General features: G+C 46.0%; 1 protein-coding gene across 4 annotated transcripts in view; it reads right to left on the bottom strand.

Annotated features, from left to right (window-relative positions):
• Nucleotides 1-20185, bottom strand: part of TfAP-2 (transcription factor AP-2) — a 153117-nt gene that overhangs the window by 54695 nt on the left and 78237 nt on the right. For 2 of the 4 annotated variants that reach the window (XM_043430575.1, XM_043430576.1), the window contains exon 1: nucleotides 11845-13130. The exons of the other annotated variants lie outside the window; for them this stretch is intronic. In XM_043430575.1, the coding sequence (XP_043286510.1) occupies nucleotides 11845-12192 (348 nt within the window). In that variant the 5' untranslated portion in view covers nucleotides 12193-13130. Of the gene's footprint in view, nucleotides 1-11844; nucleotides 13131-20185 lie in introns of those variants that run through there. 4 annotated transcript variants of the gene reach the window in all.

Genomic DNA, 20185 nt, shown 5'->3' with positions numbered 1-20185 from the left:
TGCGCTCCGAGTACCGAACGTGCAAACCGAGAAAGAGGGAAGAAGCGAGTGTGGAAAAAGGAAAAAACGCACAGGCGGGATTTACACCCACGAGGGGCGCGTGCCGGCTGCACACTCTACTTAGCATCCCATTTTTTCTCTCGAAAATAATCACCATCGGGCCAGACCCGTTGAGTAATCGTCAGTGATACGAGAAGAGAATTTCATGAAGAATTATTCATGAAATATGTGTGAAAGTTTTGTCAGGTGAAATGGTTTGGGAATGGAGAATGCATTTGAATATTCCTCGGCCACTGCTCGAATCCATAAGCTCAAATATTCAGAGTGTATTAATTTAAGGTATTTCTCATCCGGTGAAGGGATTACGTTGGAGCGTAGAAAATTCGAAAAATCAAGTGGCCAGAGAATCCGTCATTCGGAGTTATGACAGCGGAAGAAAAAAAATCTCCAGTTTGAGCCCCGTTTCGATTTTCCGGCTTACGAAACTCAAGAGCTCGATCAATTGAGTGAAAACGTTTGAAAAACGCCTGAGAAAAAATGTGATTAACCTCCGTATCGAGAATCGTACCAGAAACGTTTTTAGAACGGAAGATATTCTGAGATATAAGTTTGCGCGATTTTAATACACAATATTATTCATGAAAGGAGCAAAGTAAATGGCAGGGGGTGAGAAAAAGCCAAGTCTGTAACTAATTTCATAATGATAGCGTAAGCGAACAAGAAGTTGAATGCGCTCGAGGAAGAAAGCTCACAAGAGAGTGCGTACAGCTCTCGATGAAATGCAATTATTGCATTAGAATGACGCTGCACATATTCATATAATAGACGAGCTTTGAGATGTGCATAGAAATTGAAAAAATCTGATGCCGTTATTCGCCACGTACAAGGTGATCGGAGCGTAGCTTTGAAATTCATTTTATTGCATGAGAAACCCGCTGAATAAATCAACAAAAGATTAAACTCTTCAAACAACAAAACTACTCGAGAAATTTTCAATGAGAATCAAAGTTTCGCGTTGAATCCGAAACATGCAAAATTCAAATAAACTTCCCGACGTGCGGCGATAAACCTCGAGTTAAGGAAAATTCACATCGGAAGGTGCTGTTTCACGTTTTTATGAGTTTGACGACTTGCTATCGGATGCGGAGATTAGTCTCGGGACATTTTTCTCCCGAGGAAGGCTGCTCCGAGGGACTCGAGGGACGGGGAGTTCCACGCATAATTGTAGCATCTCCATCGGATCCTCGATTATCGAAGTTCCTATGAGAAAATCTCACTCCATAATTCTACAAAATCTCCGAAAAATGCAAATTTCCTTTCGGATGTGCGTCAGAACGTTAAACGATTGAAAAATGGCACGCGGCCCGGAGAGAAGCGATCGTCGGCTCTTAGCATCGCGACAGCTTTTGTCAAACAACGTTGTCACCTGGAGGCGAAGAAGCTGAGTGTGCACAGAGGACGGGGAGTGTTAACGAATGAAGTTAACATTCGTGATTTCGGCGGCGGTGTAGTTCGAGCGACGATCCGCCGGGTCATTAAGGGCTACGTTTTTCTTCCTCTCTCATTAACTCCCTCTTTTCATTCCGACAAATGGTCATAGGGCCTGGACTCGAGAGGAGTTTAAGCGTCGAATGAGCTATGTATATAAACAGACCATTACCGACGTGTTGATTCTCTCGATGCTGCGCGCAAAAAAGAGGACGAAGAAGAGACGCGAGAAAGAAGCGCGAAGGGACAGAAAGGAGAGGGAGGGAAGATTAAGGAAGAGAAGGAAGAAGGAGAAACCGATGAGAAAAGAGAGGGAAGTCGCTAAACGGCATTCCAAACGTCTCATGCTCACAGCGCCACACTCAACGGTAACCGGCAACGCACAACGCCCTTATCTATCTTCCTCCTCAATTGTCTCTTTCCAATTCTGTGACCAGCAAACCTTATAGACCAATCACGCGTCCGTGTCCTTAAGATGGAGAATATAAAAGAATATAAAAAAGACAAACTTCGTATTTGTACGGATGAGAGAAAAGTGGAGAATACAATCCGGAGAATGCGACCACTCGCGGTACATCATTTGATACACTCACGCGTTTTTACAGCTTCTTATTTCATTCCCTTTCTATGTGTCATTAAGATGAATACGAAAAAAAACGTGGTGCCTTAGTATCGGAGTTAGCTTTCGCAGGAAATAGAATTTGAATAATCGAAAGAGCGAATTTCGAACGGTCAATCGTTTTTTTCGTCAGCAGATCAATATTTCTTATCTCATATGCGAAGTACTTTCTCAATGAATTAAGCTGAATGAGTACACGTAAAATGCGAATATTTTAATTACTCCGAGAGCGTGCGCGCGTTTTTTCTTCGTTTCTTCCGAGTCGGAATAATGATGAAGTGTCTATATACATGACGATTAAGAACGAATGAAAACGAGTGAGTAATTCACCGTTAATATCGATCCTTTCTCTCTCTTCCTCATTCACTCTCTTTATCTGCGCTCCTCGCTTTATTGTTGAGGAGAGAAAAGAAAGAGGAGATATCGGCCGACAGGCTCGATCCATAATTTTTTGTTTCTCCCCTGGCACGTCAATTCTCACACACGAGCACATGGCTCGCCTGGGCCTTGGACCCACAAGACTTTGCTTCTCTCTCTCTCTCGCAGCATCCAAGAGAGACGAGGGTTCGAGCTAACGGGACTTGCCTCTCGAGAGCGAGACGGAGCAGCCAAAGACCGTATGGATTGTGCGTGCACGCGCTTTCACAAGTGTATTTTATATTGTCCACTATGAGCTCACCTCTTACGAGACCTAAGCGTGAGAGAAATGAGAGGCGAGAATAAAAGAGTTGCGGAAAGAGAAACGGAAAGGGAAAAGGAAGAATCGAGGGAGAGAGAGAGAGAGAGCGCATAGGAAATCGAGAAGTAAAATGAGGTGAAATAAAATGAAAAATAGAACGAAAGAGAACCCTGAAGAAATCTATTCTCGCCTCAGCCTATTTTTAAGGAGTAACCCTTCAATTTTCGACGCAGAAAGTGTGTCATAAAATTTCTTTTTTCCACCAGCGCTGATTATCGAAGTAATCAATGCTTCGTAATTGAGAGAATAAAAGAGAAACCCGTTGTTTTTGGCTCTCAAAACAAGTCTTGCCTCTCTTTCGTAATAAACTTGTTACTAAAAATCTTTTATGCTTAGGATCCGAGTAAAGTAATGTTGATTCATGATCCCCATTCATTCGCGATTATACTCAGAATTAAGCATTTACGTAATTCGTTTTTTCGACTGTTTTTTGTGCTTTTTCACCAGCTACGATAATGATGGACTCAATCAAAGGCAGATAAAAATCTTCGCATCCGTGTATTCGTGATGAAAAATTTACAAGGATCGTAAAAAGCACAATGGTCCGAATGGACGATGCTACGTGTATGCGTATTTATACACGAAATATAGAGGTATTTATAGTTCCATAAACGATTAAAGGGTAATGACCGCGTTTGCGATTTCCTCGAAATAAAAGTACTATAAAATTATGTGAGCACTCCGAAGGTAAATCCCTCTATCGTACAACGAGCACGAGAATTATCAATTTAATGCCTGGTGCCACCAACGTTTATGCACGTGTAATAACCATTAGGGATTTATAAAAATTCTCTGACCCTACGCGCACCCTCTCACGACAGAGACGCGAGGAGAAGGAGCGAGAGAGACGGCCGTCAAGTTAGTCACCGTTTATCACCATCTCGTTCGTGTGGGAACCGAAAATCGTAATTGTTGCGGAATAAACAAATAAGAAACCCATGAATTTACCTCGTTTGTTTTTTTCTCTACATTTTCAGTTGATTTGTTATACTAAAAATTCTCAAAATTTTGGATTCTTTTTTATACATTTTGTCATTTAAATTATCGAAGGTCGAGGATTTTTGTTCTGCTGTTTCAGTCATGAATTTATTCTGACGCGTTGCCATCGTTTCGTTGTTATTTTTTTTTAAATTTAATTGTCTTTTGCCAATTGGCTATGCAATCATCCGAAGATTCGAGACATCCTCGTTCCACTGGTGTTTCCTAACGTCAATAATAGGCAGGATGGTCGTTAAGGCTGCTAATTTTCAATTTTAGTTTCCTCTGGACACGAGGCGCGGAACGGGCGCACGCGGAGAAGGGCGCGGAGGATACTCGCTTTGAAATGAATCAGGGGAAGAACGTGCTCATCTTTACGAAGATGGAGCTTATCGAGAAAACGATCTATTTCCCGAGGAAACGATCGGAGGAATGGGTACGCGCATGGGTCGTTTCGAAGACACGTGTGTTTTGATAGTCATGGTTATGAGAGCGAGCGGCCGATTATCTCTCGGCATCGAGTGCGAGCTCTCGTCGGTGTTATCGTTTACCGTAAAAAGCCAAAAGCGTTGGGAGCAGTTGCATCAGGCGCATTAAGAGTGCACTTAATGGCCTCGCGCCGGACTTCCGTGAGTATTTTCTTATTTATTTTTTCACCTTACACGTATTTCCAGTAGCCATTTGAGAGTTTCCTGGATTGCCATGGGCGAAATAATTCTCTCGAAAGCGTATCAACGAATCGCGAATTTAGAGATAAATTTCTCTCCCTCCGGTCTTATTTGGTGTCGAATAAACATTTGAAATTCTTCAATCGTTCAACTCGCTAATCCCTGCTCAACAAATGACGCTCCATCGCAATCGTCAAAAGTCGAAATTCTCAATAAAGTTTTTGTCAAAACGTACATTCGTACAGCCACATAACGAGCAGCACCGCGCGACGACTTTCTACGCGATCGCTACTTTGCTTACACGCTAGCGATTGGGCTCGCTCGTTCGAGCACCTTGAGCACACACGCTTGCTCGCGGTAATTGATCGGCATCGCCGCAATTGCGTGCGCTGGCAAACGAGCCGACACACCGCCGCGGTGGCGGTCGATCGCAGCGTGCCGCCGCTTCTGTATACTAAGCGAAATTTATATATACCTGTATAAAAGTACGTACGTATGGGCTCCGTATACACGTAGATACCGCGAGGATCTCGTCCTGCTCTTTTGTACATGGAATATATGTACGTATAGATATATACGCGCATCGACTATCTCGCGAATTCTCGGCGGCGATGCTCGTCGCTATAGGATACCGGACTTTGGTACACAAATCCATAATCGGCAGTGCGTAATTAGCCGATACGACGAGACCGTACGAATCGTCGTTTTAGAAGCAACGGACAAAACGGAGAATCAACTCGCCGGTATAATCGCGTTACGATCTCTCGAATTCTCCCTTCTGGTTTCCTCGCTTGCAACACGCCGATGAGGCTCTCGCGATATTCAAGAGCAAACTGCCCACTTTTTCATTTCTTTTTTATTTTTTTATTTTTTTTCATCGCACAGATGCGTCGAGAGAAAACACACGCGGCAGGGAAATATATGGAGCACGGTGATTTATAATTTTGAAACTGGTCTCGTGCGACTCCGCAAGAGCGGGTGGTCTTGGCATGTTGATTTTTTACTTCAACCCGTTTCAGAAGCCTTTCATCAAATTATACGAGTTAAAATCATGCGGCTGTCTTCGTTGCTATTGTTGCGGTACGGAGCAGGGTCCGAAAATTCGAGTGCAGCGCTCACGGGTTCGAGCCCCGGTGCACAGGTCGAAGCTCCAGCAGCCGCGAATATGATTTTTGCGACACCGGATAGAGCGACAGAGATGATTGTTCGAAAGACGAAACGAGCAAAGTCTGTGTCCGGGGACGTAATAATAAGAAGAGCCGAAGAGCCGAAGCTCTTTTTTAAAACTCCGAGTAAACCCCTTATTGGTGATTATGTACTCGGTGTATTTATTTACTTGTACATACATTTATACGAGAAAAAAGTGTAACGGTCCTTGCCGTTGGTTAACACACGAATGGCATACGCTTACGACTTACGAGCCCCGTATAACTTCGGGTCAACTGGAATCATTATTATTTCGCCAAGTGTTTGTACTCGTATAATTTAGTTAAGTTTGAAAAGTAGCTTCGTCATCCTCGCTCTCGGGGCTTCGTTTCTCCCCGGACAGACTCGTCGTTACTTACAAAAACAAATGTAATGACCGAGTCGCGATGTAACGAGCGGCTAAAATATGATAGCTCAATAACTCTCCGCTAGGTGGCGAGGGGCCAAGTCTTTTCTCGTGGACGAAGCGGAGCGTCCGGATCTATATAACTGGGTCAATCCTCTTCGAGCATTCGCACATATTTCTAAGTTCATTACGTGTGAGAAACTGGTGTTTAGAGATTCCGGCACTTGCTCATTCACCTCTTTGCATATTCGAGAGGGAGACAAATAACTGTATTAATACACATAGCAGCACATCACATAGGTCAACACGAATCAGAGATTTTGCGAGGAGAATGATCGCTAGAATTTTTTTCCGGTATCGCAGAGGAGGGTATTCGTGAGAACACACGAGTGAAATCGTGTGAATCACGACACAGCGACGGGGCAAAGTGGGAATAAATTATTACTACGAAAAGTGCAGCAAATCCATGAAGCTTTAATCGTCATTTCGTGAATAGATAAATATTTACAGATCGTGATAAGGATCATTGACAAGGCGAGACGGAACTCCGAGGGGCGAGGTTAACCTCCAAAGAAACACTGCTGCGCACACATATTTAAAGAGCCGCAGAAGGGCGAGCGGTTTTACGAGGTTACCTCCAGAGATTAAAACAATCGATCTTTCCCTCCGATTAGCTCGAAGAGGCAAAAGGATTTATAGCGCTTTGCTCCTCCGAGTATGATAAGACGAGCGTATATACACATTTGCACGCAAAATAGACGTATAAATAAATGTCTTCACAGCCAATGACTTCACTCGCTAGCTTCTTCCTTTTCCGCGTATTTTATACACGCCGAAAGAGCAAAATACAAAGTGCAGCTTCGTGAACCAAGTACACAGAGAATCGGATTACGTAAAATATACTTCGAAGCGTAGAGAGAAGGGTCAAGTCAGATCCTGCCGGCTGATAAAAGCTCCGAAGTTTTCATTTTTATTTAAACTCGACTACGAGTCCGCGCGTTAACTCAATCATAGTATATTGTTTCCCGTTCCATTGACGCCGCTTTATTCGCGCAACGTGGACAGTGCAATCCGGCAAAAGAGGAAGAGAACGAGTGAGCCAGAGAAAAGCTGAATTGTAATTGACCATCATTATTGTATCGTCTTGTGCTGGTACAGGACGACAGTAATCGCGTGTGATAATCAAGCATGAAATGAGTAATTCATTTCTACGTATCTGTAATACACGATAAATTCATGGGATGCACGAGAAGCGCGTGAAAGCAGCGCACAGGTTCGTTTATCGAAATCGTTAGAAAGTCTCAGTCGTCATATAAATCAAACTCAAAAACGTTCTCGCGTGAACGCGCCAGCCAACGGCACCAACGACTCGTTTAAAACGACGTTCGATTGTGTCCGCCAATATTTCACCGCACACGCGCGCGCTTCAGCACAGTGTCGCATCGATGCTTAGTGTTAGGTTTGCGCATTCATTGAAAAGCCTTAGAGTCGTATGAACACGGATGTGTACGCAGACGCATACATCCGTAGGAATCTTGTACGTCGGCTCGAAACAAGCACTTTGTTACATGGCCGAAAGAGCTACCGACTGCCAACGTACATTTGTACACGTGCATTGGTGTATGCAAATACACGTTTATTCTCGAAGATAAAGGAAAGACAGAAGCGAGTAATAGCTGAGGTAATAATATCGTCGTTACGGAAATTGCTCGCTGGCACAGCTATGGCGACTCGAGTCTTCGAAGCTTTACTCATTTCGTTGTTACACATAAACACACCGAAAGAATTCCATGTAAAATCAATTGTTTCTACGAAAGCTTGAAGCTGGAAACGAGCCGTTTGGATTTGCTTTCTTCAGCCGGAGACCCAACGTCGTCGATCTGTCAAATATTTGCTTCCTGCCAGTGTCGCAAAAGCATGGCTCGCTCTTTTAATCGATGACGTTTATGTTCCGTTGGGAATCCGTTGGTTCGCAAACGTTGGATTGGCACACCCTGTATAAGTTCTATGCCTCTAGACCGGCCAGGACATCGAAGGAATCGCTATTCATCGTTACACAGTTATGTGTACGAGTTTAGCATTGGGAATATCTGCAGCAAGCATAAAATCGTCGATTCCACGGCTATGATATGGTGCAGTTTGTCGCAGAATACGTTCAATAGGCATTGACATGACGAGAAAGAACGCTTTCCAGGTGACAGGTGACAAACGATAATTCTGAAACTCGCTATCGCATCGATCTATCGATCAATCCGTTTTGTCTTTGATACACTCGTAGCAGTGAGTTTCTTTGCTTGAGATGTACATACGCGAGTCCGTGTGACGAATACATTGGTCGAGGGTACCTGTTTGAATTAGTAACGGGTCTCTCCACGCCCAGCATCAATCGCGATTGCTTGTGTCTGCGCGCACGAATTTAATGTATTCTGCGATATATTCGCCAGATTTTCTCTTATTACCGTTTGCTCAATTCGCTCATTGTACGATCTCAATCTCGAGTGAGCAGAGGCAGCGAATGTGTAAACAGAAAAAATGCTCTGACGATTTTTTTTCTTCGGAATCGCTTGGGCTATCAATGAACGGGTTTGGTGCAATTGCAATGAAGTATCGATGGCTCGATCGATGGTGTTAAAATAAAAACGGAGAAAGTCGTGTTATGACGGGGCTCGAAAGGTCCCGAAAAAAATTGCGATTCGCACCTCCTCTTTCAATTAATGTTCGCACAGTAACATTGATTTGAGTTCGGGGCCATTTTAGAAAGCTACGGCTGACGAGGACGGAGATACTGAGAAAGAAAATAATGTTCGGGTCGTAGACGGTCATAGGCGTTGTCTGCTGGAGGGTCATTCAGTCATTAGTGTGCCGTTAATTGCAAACGCGGCTCGCCTCCTTTCTGTCAAGAGTCCACCGAACGTTGCGAAATATGTGAAAATTTTCCATAATCCTAACGCGAGAATAGAGACATTTCTGTTCGTCAAAGTGATCCACGAAACTCCCGCTCCCAAACGGAAAAAGTTATTTTTATCGCCTCCCATTTTCTCGTCTCCGCATCTCGACAGGAAATCTCATCTTCGATTCAATATTTATGGACCCTAATAAAAAATTCGACGGATTGACGAGCGACATCGATCATTAAAAGCATTTTTTAAATATTTACGTAACTCCAACTTCTTCTCAATACGAGGATACCTCAAATATACGTTCACATCCATCTGTAGAAAAGTTTTCCAACGCTAATACCATTCCAATATGAAAATTGTCGAGTGCTACGATTTCTCAAATTCTTCCTATCAAAAAGACATCGAAATCTCACGATTTATGATGTTTTTTCTACCAGACAATCTACTCGGGCATATACCCAAGATACTCACCGGTCCAGAGATTCATCGACCGAACGGATTAACCCACTTTGAAAGTACAGTGATCCGGCGTGAGATACCGTCAGGCGAACGCCAGAAAGACGACGTTAAATTTCGACTTCTAATAAATACGTGTTCACGGGCCCGCAGATCCTGTCAAAATTTCGTCATTTTTCGTCGTCACATTTTAGTGTATTTGGAACACGCTCGAGACTCGATTATCCGCTTATTATTTATGCACGTACGTACTTGGAGAGCACAGGGAACGTGAGAATTTGAGTTGGTCGAAGCAAAGGGCAAATGATACATAATTAAATGGCAAGAGCGCTCGTGTATGCACTCATGTACGTAGGTCGTAATATATAGTGCACTAATGCAGTATACGAAACGAATGGAACGGACACTTGGAGGATTTGCCAGCATCCAGCAAAGCCAGGCAAAGGGGGCTGAGGAGGGATATATAACTTTCCACACAAGAGCGTACGCACGCTCTTGACGCCGTTCCCGGTGGAAAAGACGAGCGCCCGAGCAAAGCCACAGAGAACTCCGCGGTAAAAACTTTTATGGCACTCTAACCCACACGTTTATATATATTAGCGTGTGTTGCAGCATTTTTCTAGATACAGCTATACGCGTCGTGCTTCCTCGGGCTGCCCCCGAGAGTTATAGCCCTCGTGCAAATATTCGTCCACGAGTTGCATGTTATTCTGTGAGTTTTCAGTCGTATGAAAATCATTACGGTAGAGCGAACCCCGAAAAAAATGTTAACCCGAGTGACGAAAGCAACAAAGTTTCAGTTTTCTCGCAGTCAAGCTGGACCTTTTTTACAGTTTTTTTTACGATTTTGAGGAACCGGAGATAGTTTGATACCCAACATTCTTGAGTCTGCTGGGTTCATATTTTTTCTCAAGTATCGTAGAGTCGTAGACGTTTGAGCGAGCATACCGAATGTAGAGAAATTTGTGCAATGATGAGTACGCGGAGGCCGCGAAAAAACTTGCTCGCATTTCGCCCGGTTGCTAAATTTATTCAGGAACCTTTCGTGTTAAGTATATTCGAGTGAACTGCGAGATGCAATTCCAAAGGAATGCGCAATCTATTACCGCATTTGTTCAGTGTTGCTTCTCCTCGCTAATAAATAATCAAGCAAGATAAGAGGAAAAAATGCAGAAATTGTCTTTTCCACTGAGACATGCGACTTTGATTCTTTTGGAACATCTCCAACTGGCCGAGGTAACGGCGACTTTTCATTCTCCCAGTCACGTTCGTGAGATTCGGAGAATGAATTTCGCGAGGACGTATTAAAAGAAGGGTAAACATTAGAAGAGCCGATAACGCGGTTAAATAGCGACTCGTATGCGCGGTATTAGCCGGAGGCAGGAGAAGAGGCTGGCGTTGAACATGAGACGGGACGAGACGAGACGAGCGACAGCGCGCGGTTGAGTTTGCGCGAGTTAAAGATTTTCCCTGAAACCCGTTTCGTGACCTCGCGAAGTGGCTACTGCCTCATCCTTCTCGCGATACTTCTAGTAGTGGCATCGTCAACGGCCACCGGTCCCCACGATCTTCGATAGCTTGCACATTGAAAACGTATCATTAGATACAAATGCGACCATATTGAGACGACTGATTTGTTAATCTTGGAAAATTCCGTGCGCTCCTCGAGCCGATAATTAACAGATATAATTAGCCAAAGCGTTTGGCCACCGCGGACAGGGCAAAGAAAATAAAATGTCCCGGGGGGCATGTGGAAACCCGGAGGAACGCAGGAATCTGCGAGATTGACTGTCCTTGACGAGGATCACGTGCCTGAAGCAACGAGCCATTCAACCAGCAATAATCAGTATAGCAAACGGCATCAACGGAATGAGTCAAGCTGGCCAAGCACCCTCGGGGTGACTGGGGAACCCTCTGTGTGTTCGTTGCCTGTCCTCTCGGGCCTCTCGTGTCGAACGAAGATCGAGCTACGCGAGGAAATGATTCGGTACGACGAAAAAGAACGAGCAGGAAAGAGATCTTTCAGTATGCGTATGAAAATTTGACTGTGTGCGTGTGATGGTGCGTCGGAGAAACGCAACAACGTCCTGTACTAATATCCTATATCATGCCTGCAGGCCAAATGCGTGTCTGCTCACCGTGCAGGATCTTCTTTTTCTGTTTCACAAGACACATGCGCACGCTCGTGTCGATACGAGAATTCGGAATGCTACGGGTAAACTGGTTTCCGGTATTTTGTTGGGCGTATGTGTTTTCGAATAGAATCGTCGTGCTTACCGTTTCGAGCCACCAAATGAGACTTCTTTCGTTCGTTAACTTTCATAATTGAAGATTTGTGGTGCCTAAGCTTCGCATCGATATTCACGGTGACTATTTTTTTTTTCCTCGAAAATAAATAATTTGTGAGTAAGAAGAATAGAGATGATTCAATGCGCGAAACTTACATCGTCCACGTCATCGTGAAGTCCGTCATCGCCACTCTCATCGAGAACAAATCCAACGTCATTGTTGTTGCTGTTCAAGGATGGAAGTTTTCGAGGACTGAGCTCTTCCCCATCGGTATTGTCTCTTTTGCGTTTACCACCATCTCGCAACTGATTATGATGTTGGTCCTGTTGATGATGTTGATGGTGATGATGATGATGCTGTTGATGATGGTTGTTCAGAGCGGACTCGTGGTCATCGAGCATGTCATTTACCATCAGTTCGGATCCGACACTCGTAGGCGATGCTACGTCATCGAGAGGAGACATCGTTGTCCTGTCTACGTCACTATTTTCCAAGACCGACATAGCGTGCACACTTGGTGATTATCGATGGAGCCTTCTCTTCTAAGATTCGAGTGATAAGGGGCTACCTAAACTGGCTGGAGTATTGTCGAGTAGGCTGAACGGTACGGCTGAGTTCAACATTATTTTAGCAGGCTACTGGAACTCGCTCAACACATTCGTTGCTGGTAGCCTCATCGATTCTACGGCATCATCTCCTTAAGATTTTCCTACTCATTTATAAATCAGCTGGCTGAAGATTGTCTCTTTCTCTTTGGCAGTTTCTTAGCCACGCTCGTCGACCTTGTGTCAGTGACGCGAGATCGTCGATCGGACTGAGATATCTATCACGCCTCTGGGCACGAGGAAGATTCATTTATGTTTTGTAGCAATTCTATGACCCCTCCCATGCTCCCATAGCCACCTGTTTCAGTCCCGGGTCGATGACGTCTTCCGAGGTCTGAACTCGAATGCGTTAAAATGCATGTTTTCGTTCTTGTTCACAAACACACGTGTTTCTGGGGTTGTCTATTCTCACGCGTATTGACATCTGAAGGACGCGTTGATTTCATGCGATTCTGGCATAAATCCCCAGGCACTAAACCAAACAACTAATCACTGATGATCCGAATGAATAAACACTCGCGCGGCTACATTGGTGAAGAGACAGTTGTCATCACGCTCCGAGGAGTCCTGATGTCCCGGTGGCACTTCCGGTATCGCAGCGCACCGGTCACGTGGTAGCGGTGCTGTCCTCCACGTGGTGCGAGAGCCCGCTCGAGGAGGGGCTTTTTGAAAATCCGCGCGGACGGGGAAACGCAAGTCTAATAAGTGCCCGGGGCAAAGCGAGGTCTTTGCGCCATATAGGACAGGGTGCCCGGCGTATCACACACAACAACGTTCGTTAGATACGGTATAATATGGTTGAGCTCGCGGTGAAAGAAGCTTGGAACGGGCGCCGGGGCTTGTACACACCACACCGCGTTGGCGCGCGCGCCTCTCGAGAATGGCCTAGAGGCAGAAAAGAGGAAAGAAGCCGTGTAGAGTGACGGCGAGAGCGCGGTGGCGGAGGCGCCTGCGGCAGGAGGGGGCAGCATGGTACAAGCCGTGCGTGGCGAGGAGGCTGAAGAGCATATAAGAGTGGAGTATTCGATGTAGAGCCACAAGGAGATCGAGTCAGGCTGGGACTTGTGCCCCTACGAAAGCGGCTGCTGACCACCACTACCAAACGATCACCACCACTTTACCATGACCAACAACCGATTGGAGAACCACCACCGCTTTCGCGATCATCGACCACCACCACCGTCGGCTGCCTCAGCGTCATCGGCCACGAGCCTGAATAGCAGTTCTCTCAGTTCCACCAATACTAATGTTACCCGACTGCGTAACTGTCGTAATGACGTCAGCTAGCGCGCGCATAGAGTGTCCCTGATACCGTGAACCAACACCAAGAGGACCATCTACTTCGTATGGGTTTCCAATGTACCAAGGTATCTACAATCATGTGTCAACGTGGACAAGCCTTTGTATCGGAGACTCACACTCGAAACGAGACTCGGACTGGTCGTTACTGTCACTAACACAGATTTATCTCAGTCCCGTCCAGACCAGCGACCCAACACCAACACCTGCTGGATTCTCCTCTCTTGGTCTCCCTTTCTCTTCTTTTTACCTCTTGATATATACTCGACGTACGTCGCTCACTCGCCAGGGATCGAGACGTACACACGCGCACACATGCCACGTCCTTCTCGTCCTTACATTATTACCACTCTGTGTATTCTCTTTCATCCAAAGTACTTTGCTCTCCCTCTCTCCCCCCCCCCCCCCCCACACTGTATTCGTATCTCTGGCTACGTGGCTCTTACGGACTGAGCCCGTGGTAACTTCACCTGTGCAATCAAGTGCGCGCCGTTCATCGTTCGCCCGTCTCAGCTCTCTTTTTTCACGGTGATGCGCCTCGCTTCCCTCTCATCGTGCGTACCGACATAAGGCCCCGAGATGACCAACGTGCTGGCTATTACCTAATCGATGGCTTCTTTCTATCCTTTATTTCCATCGCGTTTCTCAACAAGCCATTCGGACTCGCGAGTCCGCGCGAGCGTCAACGAAACATCGGGTCCCCGTTAATTTCTATGCTTGTTTTCTGCCATCCTCATTTTCTCAATCAACGCCTCGCCTCGCATTGGCAAATTCTCTTCCGATGATTTCTGTTAGCGATGCTTCTCATCGGTGGTCTCTCCTCGCGAGCCTATGACCACGACGTTTCTCCATCGGAGTGAGCAGTACAATTGGACCGGGAATCCAAGCTTCATTCCTCTCGAGTTCCATCGCCAACTACGGACTCATCTACTCATTACATAGCCTTTCACACATCGCTGTACGTTCCGTTAGTATGAACTTCATCATCATTTCGATTTTTGTCGAGGGGAATTTACAGCCAATCGGGTTTGGGTGTCCTGCACCATAAATGCGCTTGAGAGATCGTTAAACGTCGATATGACGATGAGCTCTCTGACGCGTTCGTTTGGACGGATTTGAGCACTTACTACCAATTGAAAGGTCGACGTGCACGCAACTATAATTCTGCCACTGAAATATTTGTCTAAAGGCATGGCAGCATCCTCTAACGTCTTTTGTGCACGTGGATGCCAACAAATTGTTTCTTGTCCAGATACGTCTGAAGGAAATCAAAGTTCTGAGATATCCACCACCGGGGATGATGCCGCCTGTCACCAAAGCAACAAGAAATTCATGCTACGAGACCGACCGGTAAGTACTTATTTCCCCAGTGCTGACAGCCTTTGACGATCGCTTCGCCTTCACCGCGTATACGACGCGTATATATCCTGCGAAATTGGCTTGTCACGATGCGGACATTCCTCATGCGTTGACCCACATTTGTCCAAGATACTAACAGGAGCAGAATGTAACAAAGCGTGCATGCGCTGTGAACGTTTCGGACAAAAGTATTTTTGAAAAAATCAAGCTTATCCAGTTTTCAGTTATGTGTCGAATCGTGTTTTCAACTATTGATATTTTTTTTTATGAATTCAAATGAAATACGATTCTGGACAGAGTGTTGACCAGCGTAGAAGGGGCGGGCCAAGGAAAAGGCAAGAGAACACACGAATAGATGTTTTCAAAGCGTTCTCATTCTACACCGAGGCTTCGTCAGTGTGCCACTATATCGAACATTAATAAGTCGTTCTAACGTATAAATTGATCTGTGGCGGTAGTCAGCGTAAACCGGTGAGGAGGTGGTGGACCTTGGCCCGAGGCTTTCACCACAGGCGAACTGCGCTGGATCCCGCAGCATACCAAGACAGATCACCTCTTTTTTTTCCACTTCGTGTTCTTCTCTTTACCCTTCTACACTGAATCTACCATCCTTTACAAACCTTAACGCACACCTGTCCTCTTTCTTACCACGGATCTTGGCGATAACGCGTCCACTTTATTTTCCGTGCCCGTAAGGGTCCAACGATTTTTTTCCCTTAAGAAACGTGAATACTTTTGGGGATAAGAACACTGTATTCGAGGGTTAAGGAGGTCGCGATCAGGCCGGTGAGAGTACGGTGACAAAATATCACGAAAGCCTAAATCGTGAATGTACAGCTAAACCATCAAGCCCCGAAGCTCCTCCGAGGAAAGTTGCCCTTTGACAAGGCTCCCGGGAGAAATCTTTGAGCATATTTTCACGTCTATTCGAGAGGGTGGCAGAAGCGTCTCTGCCGGATGCAGATAGCGCGAAGCTGCCGTCTCCACCTAGCTAGAACGCGCCTTCCTCCACACATGTCTATAAGGACGCGTTACAATGTCCCTGATGGAGAAGCCCATCCTGTGTAGCAACACGAAGAAAAAACCCCGACCCCGACGAAACTTCTGATACCTCCATACAATGCAGACGGGGTCGGTGGTAAAATGTTGCTGCAAAAATCGCCATCGGATGGTCTTTATCCATTCGGCTGGCACGAGAAGCATCCGAGAGTTCTTCTTTCGATCCTATTCATCTTTAGCTGCTTATTATTATTTGCGAAAAGGCCGAAAGGACGACGCGCCGAGCCGGATAAAAACGTTGCTTATCTCGATAATCATGAGAACTCGCGCCAGCTATTGCATTAGTCGACGACATTACCGGACACCTGTAATCACAGTTTCACACTCTCGCTAATCTTACTCATTCGAAGATAAGTTACATCAATGCGAGAGCAGATTGGTCACGCAAGCTCGATATATTGGCACGAATCTATTTGTTCCAGAATACTCTGAATCGAAGATATTATTTCCATTTCTATGATAAAGTGTGTCAATTAGTTATACGAGTTAACTGGTATGCTCGTCCCGTCAGTTTACTATGTCAGCAAAGTTGATGCACGATAAGAAACGCATTGGCGATAGAATCGTTGGTCAAACAGGAGCAAAACGGCTGAGCGCGTGAAGCTGCGGAGAGTAGAAACCCCTTCGCAACGCAATAAACGTACGGCCATTAGCATTTCGTTTATCAGGCCCTGGTAACCGACCAATGATAATACTCCGAAGGCGGGGCTTGGCTTCGCGAGAGATTTCTTATTATTTCAATCACGTAGCAGTACTGAAGCGATTAGATGGAGAGGGCGCTCGCCAGAGCCACTAGCGCGGCCATGCGACTCTCATTGTCAGCGGCGGGTAGCCGACCACGCCGTAATTCTACACACGAGCGCGGGCTATCTAATGCTTGGTACATGCACGACACAATGAGCTACTGCGGTAGCGAGACGGCGACTGCGGAGCGGCTGATTAATTCATTCGTCTCGTTATTTTTATGGGCGTCGATGGGACGAGTTTTTGTTATCATAGAAACGCCTCACCGCTATCACGATCCTTAATCGTAAAGAGCAATGAAACGAATTTCTCTATACGAGCCGGTCCGTCGGAAATGTGTACTGCGGAGCTGAAAACAATTCCTGGTTTACAAGATTCTCCATCGATCAACAGCTTCAATAACTGGTCTTTCGTAAAGAATCAGGTCACATATTTTCGCAGAGTATTTTTCAACCGCCGAAGGAGCAGCTTGCCGGGGCTTTTGTGTCCGTCACCGCGACGACGACTAGAATTGATCGAATGCCCTGTGCTTTTTTCTTATTTATTTTTATTTATTCGTACCGCACGATGCCTGGCCAAGCACTCAAGCATATGCGGACGGGAGAACGAACAATGGGACTTTCGGGGGTAACGAGGACATGTCCTGCCAGAAGCCGAAGCGCTCCCATACGATAAATCAATGACGACGACGCGTATCGAATGAATCGATGTCAATGCACCAACTGTGTCCCTCTCCGAGGAAAGGATAGAACCGTTCAATGAGAACTCGATCGGAGCCTCGTTGCGCTCCGATTCACCGGATGGATGAGCTAATCAATCGAAAGTAAATATTGTACTCGGCGTCATCGAATGAAAGTGAGCGATAACGCGTCTATTGATAATCAGATCAGTGCTCTACTTGGTCCAATTAACCTGTTCAAATGAAGACATTGTAGACGAGCCTGTTGAAATAATAAGATTGAGAAATGAAAAGCTTTTCGAGTATTTCTAAACGATCAAGATATCGGGAAAGTTATTTATTTGGCTTTTGGTAATACGAGCGAATACACAGAGCTCGTGAGAGGATGAAATCATCGTGAATACGTCCAGTCATTCCTCCGCATCGTGCGTTCGAGTGCATACTTCGTGAAAGACGTGGTTAACTCTTCTTTTGTAGTGTCCCGCGCGAAGATGGGAGCGAACAACTCGATTTCTCGATATGATCAATGAAACGAGGAGAGGAGCCCGACGACACATGAGAATAAAAGGAAGGAAAGATTAAGTTTGCCGGGCGCACCTGAGGCCAACTAGAGAAACGAGACAATCCCAAGTCGTGAAATACCAAGTTTAATAATGCATGGCTATTAAGTAAGGATCCTAGAATCAAATAAAGTCGCTTGATGTAACACTTAGATATACAATTGTTGATGTAACAATGTATCATTATCGTGTAGGATAACATTCCAACCATTTTATTCCTTAATTATTGCGTACGCGTTGTGTGTACGGGAGGTAAGTAATTTCGTACGATACATAAGGAAGTGAGGAGGAACGAGGTCCTGCGGAATCCAACGGGTGAATCTTCTGGGATAAGAGTTGATTGGCGAACGACTTCCCGGAAATCTCGGCTCGTACCATGGGACGAAGAGGAACGAAGGAGCTTCCGTCTCCCTCGCTCTTTCTGCGCGTTGTTGCTCTTCTTCGTGTTCCTGGTGCCCGGTGCGGTGCTCAAGTTTTCAGGCGTAACAGGCTCGCGCGTCGCGTCCGGAATTTATCGTTGCGGACACGTTTACGCCAAGAGCCGGTGCTGCTGCGGCACAGCTCGTCTGGAGAGTCTGTACTTTCAGTCGCCGTTGAAGTGGTCTCGTCCAACCGAAGAAACGCTGGCTCGCGAAGAAGAGCAGGGACAAAGACGACGACGACGACGGCTCGAAGGATATTCACGACCAGTCGCTGTGCTTCCATCTTTCTCATTTTCTCTCATACTCGCAGTATCTTTGCGAATCTAGGCTGAGCAATAAATTACGGGAATACCTCCGCTATTTATTCACTTTCAACCTGCCGATCACTCGATACTTTTTATTCCAACTTCCAAGTGAATTAAAATGACGGCTTATCAGTTTCTCGTTTTTCGAAAAGAAACACGAGCGGGAAAGCCGTACCAGCAGAGAGCAGAGAATCTCTCTCCGTTTCTGTCCCTCTTTTATCCGTCCCTTCTTTAACCCCCAAGATTCCGTTGTACTCACACACTCGTTTGGTCCGCCGCCGCGAGCGGCGCAGCCTCTGGTCCGCTTCATCAGGTCAACGCCCTAGTGACCAGAGTGTCTCAACGCGCACCTTCTTCCTTCTCCTTTTTCCACCTCTTTCTTCATATCTCAACGCTGCTTGGATGCGAGGCCTGATCCACACACGGTATCCACCTTTCGCTCCCGTCCTTTTTCTCTTAATCACACATGTCCGAGCTATTCTTAGGATGTCGGGGAGGTGTTATTGCCGGAGTCATTGGGCGATGAGCACCCGATCATAACGGATGAGTCTTGCTCCCATCGCAAATTGGGACCGACAATTGGAACTTTGATTGGGTGTTGAGCCAAATTATTCCCAAAGCTTTTCGCGTCGTTGATGACGTTTGTACAATATGTTGTTAGATCATTAAAAGCTGCGGGGATCGAGCCGACGTTGCCGCCATTGGACCATAGTAACAACGCGTTTCTCAATGATCTAGGCCATTCATATCCGGCCTACATCGAAGGCTCGTTACAGAAGACTGACAGCATCAATTCCCAACCGATTATTAGTCTGTAATTAGTGCTATTACGAGTACGACGAGTAGAATTACCGTCACCAGAGAGCGCGTCTGCGATCCTCAACGCAGGCGAGCCTTGCCTCGCGATTGTAAACGATATTATATGAATCTCGTTTATAATAACGATCACTCGCGCACATCTCGTTACCAGTGTCGCTCTCAGTATCGTGCTGCGAGTCGTACCGCGATGACATTGGCCTTGGGAAAAAAGGTTCTCGAGACCGCGGGGAGCAGACCGGAGAAGAACGCGTCACCTAGTTAAACGCGACTGGTTCTAGTGTCTCAAGAGTATCCGTGACCCGTTGACGAGTTAGCGTGTCATGGACTACCAGCGGAACTGCGGCCACCGCTTGGCGTCCATGCATCATCGACGGAATCGTCGCGTCCAGCATTTGCATTATTGGCTCTCCGCAGGCAGAGGACTGTTCCGAGATCCTCTTTACGCTTGTTCCTTCGTATGTGCGCTTTGAAGATTTATCATGCCTCAGGATCGCTCGATGGGAAAATACTCTCTGCAAGAGTTTCACTTACTGCCAGATATACACGACACTTGACATATGGGGCTTTTAATTTACTGCAACATCGTTCCTCACGCGGACTCAGGTTATTTAAGCATCGCAGGAACCATCGGAGCTCCGAGAGTCG

The sequence above is a fragment of the Venturia canescens genome, chromosome 10 (assembly GCF_019457755.1).
Source record: "Venturia canescens isolate UGA chromosome 10, ASM1945775v1, whole genome shotgun sequence".
In the NCBI taxonomy this organism is placed as follows: domain Eukaryota; kingdom Metazoa; phylum Arthropoda; class Insecta; order Hymenoptera; family Ichneumonidae; genus Venturia; species Venturia canescens.
Note: the sequence above shows the minus strand (reverse complement) of the source record. Positions and strands in the feature narration are given on the sequence as shown.